This window comes from Mastomys coucha, unplaced genomic scaffold, assembly GCF_008632895.1.
Source record: "Mastomys coucha isolate ucsf_1 unplaced genomic scaffold, UCSF_Mcou_1 pScaffold20, whole genome shotgun sequence".
Lineage (NCBI taxonomy): Eukaryota > Metazoa > Chordata > Mammalia > Rodentia > Muridae > Mastomys > Mastomys coucha.
The window spans coordinates 13,517,966-13,531,065 of NW_022196903.1; the positions used below are offsets into that span (position 1 = coordinate 13,517,966).

The following is a 13,100-nucleotide window of genomic DNA, read 5'->3' on the forward strand; positions in this document are numbered from 1 at the left end:
CTCAGAAATCCACCTGTCTCTGCCTCCCAAGTGCTGGGATTAAAGGCATGCACCACCACCACCTGGCTCTAAGGATTTTCTAACTTCTGCTTCTTCCCTGCCTGTTGGTCTGGCACATGATCCCCTTCCCCAATTTCTCTCAAAGTCTCATCCTCTATTGCAATGCCTTGGGCCATTTAGAAGCTATAGTGTGTCTACAGATTGCTTTCAGCTCTCTCTCCACATAACCCAGGTTTATTCTTCTCCTTAGAGTTGACATAGTTTTTTGTTTGCTTGTTTTACCTTTGAATAAATTAGTATGCGTCTGAAAGTTTGAAAAACATAGAGTAATCCCATGCTAGAGGACACATTCTGAAGGATAACTTGAATGGCGTTTTCTTATTTCCCTTCCTCGGATAGTAGCAAAAAGGCTGAGTTCTTAATGCACATTCCGTCCTGTGCAGCTTGTGCGCCGTGGGTTAGCTCCTGAAGCTCCTAAGCCTCCAGTGTTCCTGAGAGTCTCTGTTGTTATGCTTGTATGAGTTGATGTAGGCAGTTACTCTGATAATAGTGTTCACACTTCCCCAGAGTGGAAGTACCACCTATTCCCTTTGATACCCCAGGGCCATTGCCTAGCCTCTCTTCTGGTCTTGGCATCCCTCCACACCCACATTTGTAGTTCTTGCTCATTTCATCTTACTGATGTGTCACCCCATTTCTGTGAGCCTCTGCAGACAGTTGTATTTGTTTATGTTGTTGCTAAGTATGTTCTACTTTCTTTGCATAGGCATGATCTTGTTCTTCCTCCTTCTCTCCTACACAAAAGTTATGGAGGATCAAAGATCAAGGTAGAAGCATAACATGATTCACATTCATACCCTTGGGACACTTTGTCTTTGGGACACCCTGTACATACTACAAGATATGTATGTTTGAGATACAGTATGCATACTGTTATATCTTTCTTTGAACATTTACATAGTTTTATGTCTGTACTTTTGGAGTACTCAGTGTGTCCTTCCATGTCTTTATATAAGTTGTGGTTTATCCTACATCTATGAACCTGAAAGCATCATAGGTATATCCATCTCTGTCCCTAAAGCCTACTTTGGCACTTTCATATTTTTCCTTAGGATATACTGTGGGAATTACAAATAAAGAAAAGTCACTGATGAATGGGTAAGCAAACCCAGGAGAAGCAGATACCTGTGACCATAGATCAAGATTTGTTTGTTCATTCAGACTTACTTTATGCTTATTTCCTTGTTGGCCAACTGGTGCCCCCAGTAGCCAGATCAACTGTTGTGATAAAACTATTCATGTGTTTCACCTAGAAATGGACTCAGTTATGTGTAGGGATTTTCCCCAGAATAACAGAACTCATCTTTACAATTACATGACAATTTCACCTTTTATTGACTAGTAAAATGATCTGCTGTCCAGTGAATGTATATTCATTTTCCATACTATCATATCTCATTTCTAAATTTTGACACTGTGGTGGTTTGAATAGGAATGGCCACTATAGATTTATGTGTTTGAATACTTGGCCCTAAGGAGTGGTGGCACTATGAGGAGGTGTGGCCTTGTTGAAGGAAGTGTGCCACTGTAGAGGTGGGCTTTGAGGTCTTAAACGCTCATGTTATGCCTAGTATGGCACAAAATCTCCTTCTGCTCCCCATGGACCAAGAGGTAGAACTCTCAACTCCTTCTCCAGCACCATGTCTACCTGCATGCCACCGTGTTTCTTGCCATGACTGAATCCCTGAAACTGTAAGCCAGTTCCAGTTAAATGTTTTCCTTTGTAAGAGCTGTTGTGCTCATGACTTCTCTTTGCAGCAATAAAACAGACACCGGTAACACGCTTTGCTGCTCAGTTTTTCAGATGAACAAACTGAAGAGCAAAGAAATTAGGTAACATAAGCAAGCTCATGGCAATACTGTAGAGCAGGATTCCAAACAGCAATTAATGAAGGCAAGCAGTAATTCATAAAGGCAGCTGGCAGGCAGAAGGGGCAACACACAATCCCTGGTAAGAACACCTCCTTCTGCATGACAATGATGGCTGAATGAACCACAGTTACTTGAGATAGTTTATCTTATTACATGCCTTTTACTGAGTCCAAGGAACAGTCATCAATGAACCTCAGCATATGTTGCTCCTATATCAAATATCACTTTTTTAAACATCTGAATATGTATTTTACTGGTAAGGAGTTCAAATATGAGAATACTAGATTTACATCATCTCTCCCCACTCTTCTCTCCCCTCGAACTCCTCTGTTCCCCAGGTCTATTCACTTCCTTATTTACTTTATGTATATGTGTGTTTGACTGCCTATTTTTTCATGCAGCATGGACCTGCAGGAGCTGGCACAGGGCAGAAGAGGGCATAAATTCCCTGGAACTGGGATTCCAGGTGACAGGGAGGCAGTGTGGGCTCTGGGAGCCAAGCTGAGGTCCCTGCAAGAGCAGGAAGTGCTCTTACTGCTGATTCATGTGTATACAGGAAATTAATAATATAGGAAAGTGATAAAGGAAAATAATAAGGTTATTACAAAAGTTCTAGAAATTTTAACACAAAAGAAATTAATCTCCCATTATAATATTTAGCTACTCTTAACTTTTAACCTGGTATCTTCCAATGCTTTTTAATGTCCAAACATACATTTTTATTATCAAAACAATCTGTATAGAATGACAGACTTTCTTTTTCATTTAGCAAAATATCATAAGATTTTCTATGCTAATATTCTGCTGTTGAGCTTGGAGAGTAACTTGATAGCTGTCATATTAAGGTGCTGGAATTTAATTACCCTGTTCTTTCATATTTTATTTATCCCTATACTTTGCTGATGGTTTTCATATGATTTATGGTATTGTTGGTATTGGACATTCCAGGAATGTGAACAAATTAATTCCTTTGCATTAGTAGCATGTGAAGCATAACTTGGGAGTCATTTTTCCTCAAGTTACTATAGAGTTTTATACCTTGAAAAGGGAAACCTTGGCAGTCTGTCCCTTGGAATAGTTTCTGTGGCAGCTTTCCTCATAAATGAGCCAGCCTCTTCTTCATGCGTACAGTAGCAGGCACCACTCACTCACAGACAAGAGCCCTTGCTTCTCTATGTATGCTCTGGATTTACGTGCTAATGTATCAGGCATAAGGAACACAATTCTGACACAAATTGACTTTGAAAAGTTGCTTCCGAAACCTTTAGAAGTGCTGCTCTTCAGCTAGTGTGGTTGAGAATCTGGGAAGGATGTTAGAGGTAGGATGCAGGCAAGATAGCACAGAATGCTGACTTAGCTAATAGAAACCAAGTCGCTAATACAGACAGGCAGAGCATGTGCTCTGATTTGAAAAGTACAGTTAGCCTAATTGATTTCTGCATACTTGTGGATAGGGATCTGCCCTCTTCCATTTATTTTCTTCTTGACAAGTAGGATGTGAAATGTTGTTCCATGCCTTTCTAATTTAAATGTTGCACATGTTGAGACCTGATATTGCCAGCCGTTTTAAGCTTGGCCCAAAACACAGCACATTGTTGTTATTAGCCTTCATCAGTTGGTTACAGCCAACATTCTTTTTGGAACTATAAGAAGTATAAATCTCCGTTATAGACATAACCTCTTCCTGCCATCAAATAGATATGGTGAGAAGACAGAGCTAAGTCTCCTGGGTGAATTTGTTGACCTCATTACTCTTACTAGGTCAGGAGTGTTCACTTGAGACTGTTGTTGGGAAATAACACCTCACAGCCTACACTTTGGACTGTGGATGATGTCCTTGGAGCCACATCCCTGCATTCCATTCCATTTGCCCAGGAATCATTCTTTCTCATTTACATTTACTACCACTTATCAAGGGCATGTAGACAGACATCCTGGTGGTCAACAGTGCTTTAAAAATCACATCTTGTTTTATTATTATAGTTTTATTATAAGGCATATTTATTTCAATGAGCATGTGTTCCCACCAAGAGTATTTGTATATTTTTCTTATTGTATCTATACACTGTGATTTTTTAAAATATAATTTTAAATTTTATTGAAAATAGAATTTTTTTATACAATATATTCTGATCACAACTTATCCTCTCCCGCTCCTTCAAGATCCTTTCTACCTTCCCAACTATTCATCCATACCATTTTTTCTCTCTACTAGAGAACAAATAGGCAAAACCAGAATGTGACAAAAAAAAAAAAAAAAAAAAAAAAAAAAAAAAAAAAAACAGGAAAAAAAGAGCCCAAGAAAAGTGTAAGAAACGTATTCAGATGCAGACACATCTGCACATATAGAAATCCTATCTTAAAAAAACAAAATTGGAGACCATTCTATGTAAGCAAAAGATCTGTAAGGTCAAAATATGCCCAGATAAAGCATTATGAGACAAAAAACCCTCCAAAAATAACATTGAATTTGTTCTGTGTTGACCATTTGAGTATGGGGCCTGCCTTTAAGTGTGTTTTGTATACCCAGTGAGACTACATTAGAGAAAACTAATTTTTCTTTAGCAAGTGGATGTCAGTGGGAGATAGCTTCTGGGTTAAGGATGGAAGCCTGTGTCCACCTGCACATCTCCGCATGGGGACTCCATCTGGCTTACATCTGTGCATGCTGCTGCATCTTCTGTGTTCACATCTGCATCAGCCCTGTTATGTCTAGAAGGCCTTGTTTCCTTGTTGTCTTCCATCCCTACTGGTTCTTACAATCCTTCCACCTCCTCTTCTGCAAAGTTCCCCGAGCCCCGAAGGGAAGGATTTGGTGGAGATGTACCATTTAGTATTGAGTATTCCAAGGTCTCTCACTATACATTGTCCATCTGTGGGTCTTTTTGTTCCCATCTGCTTCTGGAGAAAGCTTCTTTCATGATGGCCAAGCAGGACACTGATCTATGAGGATAGCAGAATGTCTTTAGGAGTTATTTTATGGCAATGGTGCTTTAAGTAGTATTTGATATTCCTGTAGGTCCACAGCCTATCTAGCCTCAGGTACTTGGCCACCTGAGCAGTGACAGGCATGGGTTCTGTCTCATGGAGTGTGCCTTAAATCCAGACAGTGGTTGGTTACTTTTGTGCCCTAATTGCATGTGTATAAAATAATTGGTGGCTGGGTTAGTGTTTACCTGTATCTTCTGGTGGTATGCAAAGTACCTTCGAGTACCATGAACACTAGACAGTAGGAGTGTAAGCTCTAAGTGGTCACCAGCTTGACTTCTCTGTGTTCACTGAGTTATATACAATGTGATTTGATCAAAGTCACTCCCATTCCCTCTGCTTCAATTCCTTTCTTACCTCCTCCCACAATATCTTCTCTCAGCGTCACATCTATGTTTTTGGGGTTTTGTTGTTGTTTTTGTTTTCTTTATTTTTTCTCCCACTAAATCTGCTCAGTGCTACCAGTATATGTACAGGGCAAGGCATCTACTGAAGCATGGATCACCTCTCTGGAGGGAACCACATCCTTGAAGAAAAGTAATTCCTTTTACCATTCATCAATTTCCAGTAGTTCCACATCTGGGGTGAGACTTTATGACCACCTCCCACCCCATGTTGGGATGTTTGTTTGGTTTGGTCTTGTGCTCTTAGCTGTTGTGAGTTTACATGTCCACCTGCCCTGTTCTATCCAGAAGACACTATTTTGATGTAGTATTATTGCCTCTGGCTCTAGAATCTTTCTGCTGCCCTTTCATTGCCCATACCTTAGGAGAAGGTGTCTTGTACATATCACATTTAGAACCCTGTAGTCTCTCATTCTCTGAATGTTGACCAATTGTAAATGTCTGTGAATTCATATACTGATAAAAGAAGATTGTCTATTGAGGATTGAGAGATATGCTAATTTATTGCTTTAAGGATAAGTCATTATGCCAGGTAGTGGTGGTGCACACCTTTAATCCCAGTACTTGGGAGGCAGAGGCAGACAGATCTCTGAGTTCGAGGCCAGCATGGTCTACAGAGTGAGTTCCAGGATGGCCAGGGCTACAACAGAGAAACCCTGTCTTGAAAAACCAAAAAAAAAAAAAAAAAAAAAGGATAAGTCATTATGAGTGAATTTACTAGGCATGAGTTCCATCTAAAACTTGGTCTATTTATTTGCAGTTTTGGCAAAAAGTAATATGCTGTAATAACGTGAATGTACTTTTCAAATTTTCAATGCAGTAGTCATTAGCCGCATGTAGCACTTGAGGACTTGACATATGGATAGTGGAATCAAACTGAATTTTTATGTTGTTTAGTTTTAATTAAAGTAACTATGCAACCACCACATAAGGCTCTTGACAAGACAGTTGGTAATCTGAGCCCTCCCCCGGGTTATCTCTGCTGTGTAGTCTAGTTTGCTTTCTACCTACAAATAGGGAGATACTCACTTAATGTCTTCTTATCCCTTCCTATTGCTGAAGGTTCTTTAGCCCAAGAGAAAATATGTAATGAAGCAGTTTTAAGAGATTTTCCTAGTGTTAAAAGTAAAAAGAAAAGTAGTTAAACTTTTCACTCAGCTACCATCTGATTACATGCCACCTGGAAGTGCTCCACTCTACCTGAGTTGGTTAAACCAGTTTATTCCTACTTAGTTTGTTTCAAGATTCATTGAGCATCTTCCTCATTTTTGAAGTTGACTAATGGCAGGATATTTATAAATGTTTACTAAAAACTCAGATCAAGATCTTATTGTGAGGCTATCATTAGATAAGTTTTGCTTCTCATTAGGTTTGCTGAAGAGTACTGATGGTAACAAAATGGTCTTCCTGTGATTTCTTACTCTAAAACTCTGTAACTAGTGGAGTCCATAGCACTGTGAGTTCTAGATTTTTGAGTATGATTTGTAGTCTTGGGGACTATAAGACTATTGCTACCATTATGTAACTCATAATGGGATCTGTTAAGAAAACAGAATCATGAGGGGATAGCCAACTGTATCTAAGCACAAAGTATGCCCTTTGTGTTTATATTATAGTTAATTTAATTATGTTCTGATTATAACTATAGTGTTGGTTGGATTGATAGCATTACTTTCCACTGTTGTTCCTACGCACCAATAGTTCTTTCCACAAAACAATGTCCTTCTTGATATACCTGTATAGAAAAAAAAAAATACATGGGTAGTGTTACCCAATGCCAAATCTCTTTAGCACAGGTGGTTCATATAACTGTTTGACTTCATATGGCCACTTCATGCATTTTCATTGTGGTTATAAAATTATACAAAATCATTGTATCTTCTACATTTTTCCTTTTGCTGATCGAGCCTATATTAATTTCTTTGATTAGAGTATTTTAGCCTACAAGTCTTCATGGAAGGAAACTAGTACAAAGTCAATCAGCTTTCAACCAACCCTGAATACTGCTGGGGGTTTTAGTAATTGCCTTCAAATGTAGCCATGAGGTTGGAGGTTTGATGAATGTTTGTGAATGATGGTTTTAGGGAAGCCAGCCTATTTCAGTGTTGAATTCATAATCACTGTATAGTAACACATCTGTCTCCTGCTTTTTTAATTTCAGTATCTACTAGAAATGAAAAGCTTAATCCTCCCACCAGAACACATCCTGAAGAGAGGAGACAGTGAAGCAATAGCATATGCATTCTTTCACCTTGCACACTGGAAAAGGGTGGAAGGGGCTTTGAATCTCTTGCATTGTACGTGGGAAGGCAGTAAGTAATTTTTTTCTTTGAACAATTTTTAAGGACATAGAGTGCTAGAACTGTTTATGCCACAACAGTTCCTGATGAACAATGAGAGTTGGCAGGTCTCCTTTTTTGTTTGATGCTCCGAATCCCCAGAGATAAGGGTGTTGCTGCTGTGGTGCTACGTGGAGATTAGAAGCATACCTCCATACAAGAGATAACTGATCTGAATCTGCTAGATAAATGCTTTACCACCCAGCAAATCCTCTCTGGAGATCTGCACAGCCTCTCAACATCATCATAACCTTTGCCTTCCAATGAAGTCTTGTGCGGGACCCTGCTTACTGTTTCATATAGCCTCAGCTGTAGAGTTGGATAAGAGACACAATTATCACACTAAAGTAAAATTGAGCATCTACAAAAGCACCCTAGATATGTTTAACAGTAGCAGTGCCCATTACAGCCGTGGCTTATGGGAGGTGGAACACCCCCTATGAATAATAAATGCCTGTTAGATGACCCTGGCATGTTGTCTATGGTTGCCGTCATTCTGTGTAAGGATATAGGCTCTAAGGGCAGGTGACGCGCATGTCTCCACCTTCTGCTCCTTGTTCTCTGTAAGCAGGAGGAAAAGGCTGCCTGTGCCAGCTCTCTGGTGATGTTTTCAGAAGCTAGAGGTTTGTGGATTAGAACACCAAGGGCAAAGTCTGGCGACAAGTGAACAAGACCTGAAAACCAGGGCAATAGACAAGCAAGCATAGTGTGTCAAGAAATGGCAAGTTGTCGGTTTGTTAGGAGACTGTAAATTATGGAAGAAGAAGCAATCCTATGTTATTGGACAACATGCACACTGAAACACTGTTAATCCCAAGTTAAGCAAAATAAGCATATCATGTAGCATTTTCTTTTCCTTATGGAAAATCAAAACCAAAAAATATTAGTCAGTGAGTTTTTTCCTATTTTATCCTTACTTTAATCAGGCTCACAAACAAATCTTTCTAATTCATTTTCTTTCTTTCTCTTTTCTGCTTCCATTTTCACTTTGCTAAGCTTCCGTTCCTTCCTGTTTCTGCCCTCATGACCCAGGCAGAGTCTAGCTTGCTTCAGGAAGTGATGTGGGCTGAGAGGAAGTTGATAGAGATGCTTTCAAAGGTGGTTGAAAATTTTTTTACTTAGTTCTTTGAGGTTTTTTCTCAGATAATTAACAAGCTTTCTTTGTATAATTTTCTGCGTATAATTTGAAAGATATGAGCTTGCCAATGCTTCTCTCTCTGCTTGGTAAATGTAATATAGGCAGGTGCCAAGGTCAGTAGACTCCCTCAAGAGACTATGGGCTTGTGCACGATCTCCTACAACTTGTGCTGATCATGGCTTGTGATGCTGGTTGTTAAAAGGACAAAAGGAAATGTTAATTTAACATGAGAAAGATTCCTAAAAGTTCAGCTGAATTAAATATGAGTTATTACATCTAGTTTCAAAAGCTAAATAGATCAAAGAACTATACCAACAGGTTGGCACCCTTGGAATAATAGTGGAAACTCGTCAGTTGGGCCTATTGGAAAGGATCCAAACTGCAGAGGGTGATGAGTACATGGTATTAGCAGTGACCCTGAAGAATTAAAGCATTTGTTTGGGAGAATGACTGGAAATACTGAGAAAATAGTAATTGGTGAGCAACATGGAGTTTCTCTGAAACAACTGGGAAGGGTCATGGGACAGAGAAAATGATGCAATGACACAGTGAACTGCCAAACTGAGCAGGGTAGGAATATCAGGGAATGACCTTACGCTGCATGGACAGAAGACATTATTAAGATTAAGAGGGTGAACTTTTATACATAAATAGTAAGGTAAGGAAACCAGATCCCTATAGAAAACATCAACTGGGAATTTGATACTTACAGATAAATGTTCCTGTAAAAATCATACTTGTGACCCCAGCCCAATCAGGTCCAGTGCCATTCATTCTCCAGAGACAGCCATGCCGAGTAGCTTTAAAGCAGAGATGGGCAAATGCGCTTATTATGTGCTACATACAGGAGGAAATCTGAACACCAGGAGCCTCGAGGGGTGTTTTCACAGCCAGGTGATGTCCACTGATCTTGCGCCTGTGTTTTTCATTTGCAGCCGGGATGACATTGTAGCTTAGGCAGAAAGAGAGTGTTTGGTTCAGCAGCCAGGAGGCAAGGCAAGTCCGTATTTCTCCTCTACACCGAACACATGAAAGGGAAGAGACTAGTTATCTTCAAAGCATTTGCTTGGAAGGGTCACAATTTACATTTACATCACCACATATAAGCTAGGGTATACTGCCTTCTAGTTGGTACTTTAATAGTTTAGACAGTTACTCATCTGAAATAAAATTAAAACATGCTATTTCTCTAATATTGATTTAAACATTTCAATAATAATGAGACAGTAAACAGTACAGGTGTATAAAAAAGGAAAGAAACTGAAGTGAGCGCAGCTAACCTCGGCTGCTCTGCTGAGTGGTGAGCGACTTTCGTTTTGTTCTTGACATTGGTACTCTTCACGGTTTGTACAACTTTCCTGTGTGGTTTCAATAAGCAAATGTATACAAATTTATGTGTGTATACTTAGGCATTCACTTACACATCTCTAGAAAAATTTTCATGATAAGTGTTTTCAGCCATTCTTTCTTTTAAAAAAAAAAAAAAGCTGTAGAGCTTCCCTGCAATTTAGAAGACAGAATTGCCAGCCTCAAGCGTTTGTTTGCAATCTTTTGACATTTCTTCTAGATCTGTGTTTTTTTTTTTTTACATTTGCATTAGAGATTCATAGTTCTGTGTTTAAAAGATTTGTTTTTACTGTTTTAAAACTACGAGTACGGGGCTTGGGGGGGAGGGGGAGGGTAATACATGAGTGCAGCTGCACACAGAGGCTAGTTGCTAGAATCCCCTAGATTTAGAGAACTGAGAGTTTTGTGCTAACAGGCTGCTCAGTGTGGGTGCTGAGAACTAACTCAGGTCCTCTGGAAGAGCAGCTTGTACTCTTAACTATGGGGATGTCTTTCCAGCCCCACAGCTGTGTTTTAAATCAGAGGACTTGGATTAGAATTCTGGCTCAGCTGCTGATAGTGATATCTACTACCTAATTTTGGAAACTGTAAAGCCATAATGGAGTGGAATGTCATACCCAGACTGCCACACATTGGTGACCTCCAAGCGATTAAGGCAGCTCTTGACCCCCAAGCTATTGTTAAGGCTGCTCGTTCTATAATGGCAGGCTCTCCCCGGATGCTTGATCAGAAGAGGCTGCACTTCTCCCAATATGCCGCTTGGTGGCGCCTTTTGACATCTCAAGCATCAGAGTTTAGGTTTACTTCTGAGCCATTGATTTTCTTCATTCTGAAATGTAAGGCCATTCCCTAACTCCACCCAACTTCCAAATTTTATTAGAAAGAGAACTCAGGACAGAAGATCTTACCAGGTTCCATGTAAAAAATGTTGTCTTTTAGAAATATTTTAAGACAAAAATTGGTTCTAGCTTAAGTGTTGATTAGGGGGTAGAAATAGAAGCTTGTTTTTTTCTCTTTCAATGAATTTATTATGTTAGAGAATTAGTCACTCTGCAGAATTAGTGGGTTTTCCATCAATTATGTTGAATCCTCTCTCCTTTTTGTGAACTCCAAAGCCTGGCTGATATATAACAGAGATTGTGTTTGAAGCATATGGTACTTAAGCAGGCTGGGGGTAGAGAGATACATCCTTGAATTCTCAACCACAAATACATCAGCATTTCAAAGCTTTCTAAAATGTTTGATTCACCACTGTCCCAGCCCCCAAAGTTATATACTCAAAGTCAAGATAATTAAAAATACGAGGGAAGAGTTTCGACTTTAAGACCTTGTGTTTCTTGGACTATTGCACAGCCGCCACCTTATTGGAATTATGTTTGCTTTAAACACTGCTGGCTCTGGTTCTCCTCACACATGCAGCACCACAAGTACGAGCTGAATACAAAGATCACATATGAATGAAAGCAAGGTCTCATTTCTACTGAGTTTGCACTGGTAACCACTTTACACAGTCTGTTTTAATCTTCTGTTTCACCTGTATTGAGTACTGATGTGTCCCTTTCTCCTCCCACCTTGATCTCTCCAAGGCTCTCCATCGGCAGTGTTTATTTTAGACTGAGTGGTTGTTTGTTGACCGCAACCTTGAACTTTAATTTTCTTGTTCTATACACCAGAAGACGACTATGCCATGGGGTAAACCACTTAGCTTTTCTTTGTGTCTATGTTATTCCACTCAACCAAATAGAAATCTTTATTTTCTTTGTGGAGTCCCCACCCCAAGAATCCACTAAATAATGTATAAGATTTGAAGGTGGTATGTCTGAGGGGAGCTAAGCAGAGTGTTTCCATTGAGAAGGGAAAATGGCCCTTTGTTGAAGCATAGGATGAGATTAGGATTCTAATTTATTCTCTTTGAACCTAATGTCAAATGCTCTTCCCTGTAAGATGTGGTTCTTAGGGCACTTCCTCTAGTTAAGCCTTCCCTCCATCAGGCTGGTATCATTTGGACTTCTAACTGACCCCTGCCCCTACCCCTAACAGATTTAAGGATATATCTTAGGATTTGAGAGAAAGCAGCAATTGGGTAAAGACCCTGGTCAGAGCTGACATACTGACAGTCAGCTCCAGTTACGGCGTGAGAGTCGCATCCTCCTGTGTTTGCAAGGCTGGCCTCAAACATTCAGGCTACAGTAGCTGTCCTGCTTCAGTCTTTAGAACAGTACAATAGACCTGTTCCTGGAATCTTGGCTTTACCTAAGTTCTGAAAGAAATGCTGTCTTCCTCATTGCATATACTTCATCAAGCAAACATTTATTGAATCCTTCCCCTGTAACAGGCTTTATGTTTGCAGAAATGAATGTGAAAATGCTTTGTAAGAAGCCTTTGTGTATGTATACATGTTTTCCAATGTTTTATGCATATATGTACATAAGCAACATCACATGTATTTGTGCATGTAGACAGTACAGGCAATGCTAGTGTAGCCATAGGAATGGAGAATAAGTGTTGAAGGTCACTAATGAGTTAGGATTCACTGTAAAACCCTGGAATTCCTTCTTCAAAATTAGGAAAAACCATACTTTAATCCAACCAAAGGAAAATGAATTTCTCAAGGTCAGTTTGCTTCACTGTTAGAGTTGAAAGAATGTGGATCAAAAGCCATTCCCACTTCCTGGCCCTGGTATTCCCCTATACTGGGGCATAGAGCCTTCACAGGACCAAAGGCCTCTCCTCCCATTGATGGCCAACTAGGCTATCCTCTGCTACATATGCCGCTGGAACCATGAGTCCCTCAATGTGTAATCTTTGGTTGGTGGTTTAGTCCCTGGGAGCTTTGGGGGTACTGATTAGTTCATATTGTTGTTACTCCTATGGGGCTGCAAATCCCTTCAGCTCCTTGGGTCCTTTCTCTAGCTCCTCCATTGGGGACCTTGTGCTCAGTCCAATGATTGG

At 39.9% G+C, this 13,100-nt stretch overlaps 1 protein-coding gene across 8 annotated transcripts in view; it reads left to right on the top strand.

Moving 5' to 3' along the window:
• The window catches only part of St7 (suppression of tumorigenicity 7), a 252,070-nt gene that overhangs the window by 225,250 nt on the left and 13,720 nt on the right, over positions 1 to 13,100 (top strand). For 7 of the 8 annotated variants that reach the window (XM_031381225.1, XM_031381226.1, XM_031381228.1 and 4 more), the window contains one exon: positions 7,486 to 7,636. The exons of the other annotated variant lie outside the window; for it this stretch is intronic. In XM_031381225.1, the coding sequence (XP_031237085.1) occupies positions 7,486 to 7,636 (151 nt within the window). The remainder of the gene's footprint in view (positions 1 to 7,485; positions 7,637 to 13,100) is intronic. 8 annotated transcript variants of the gene reach the window in all.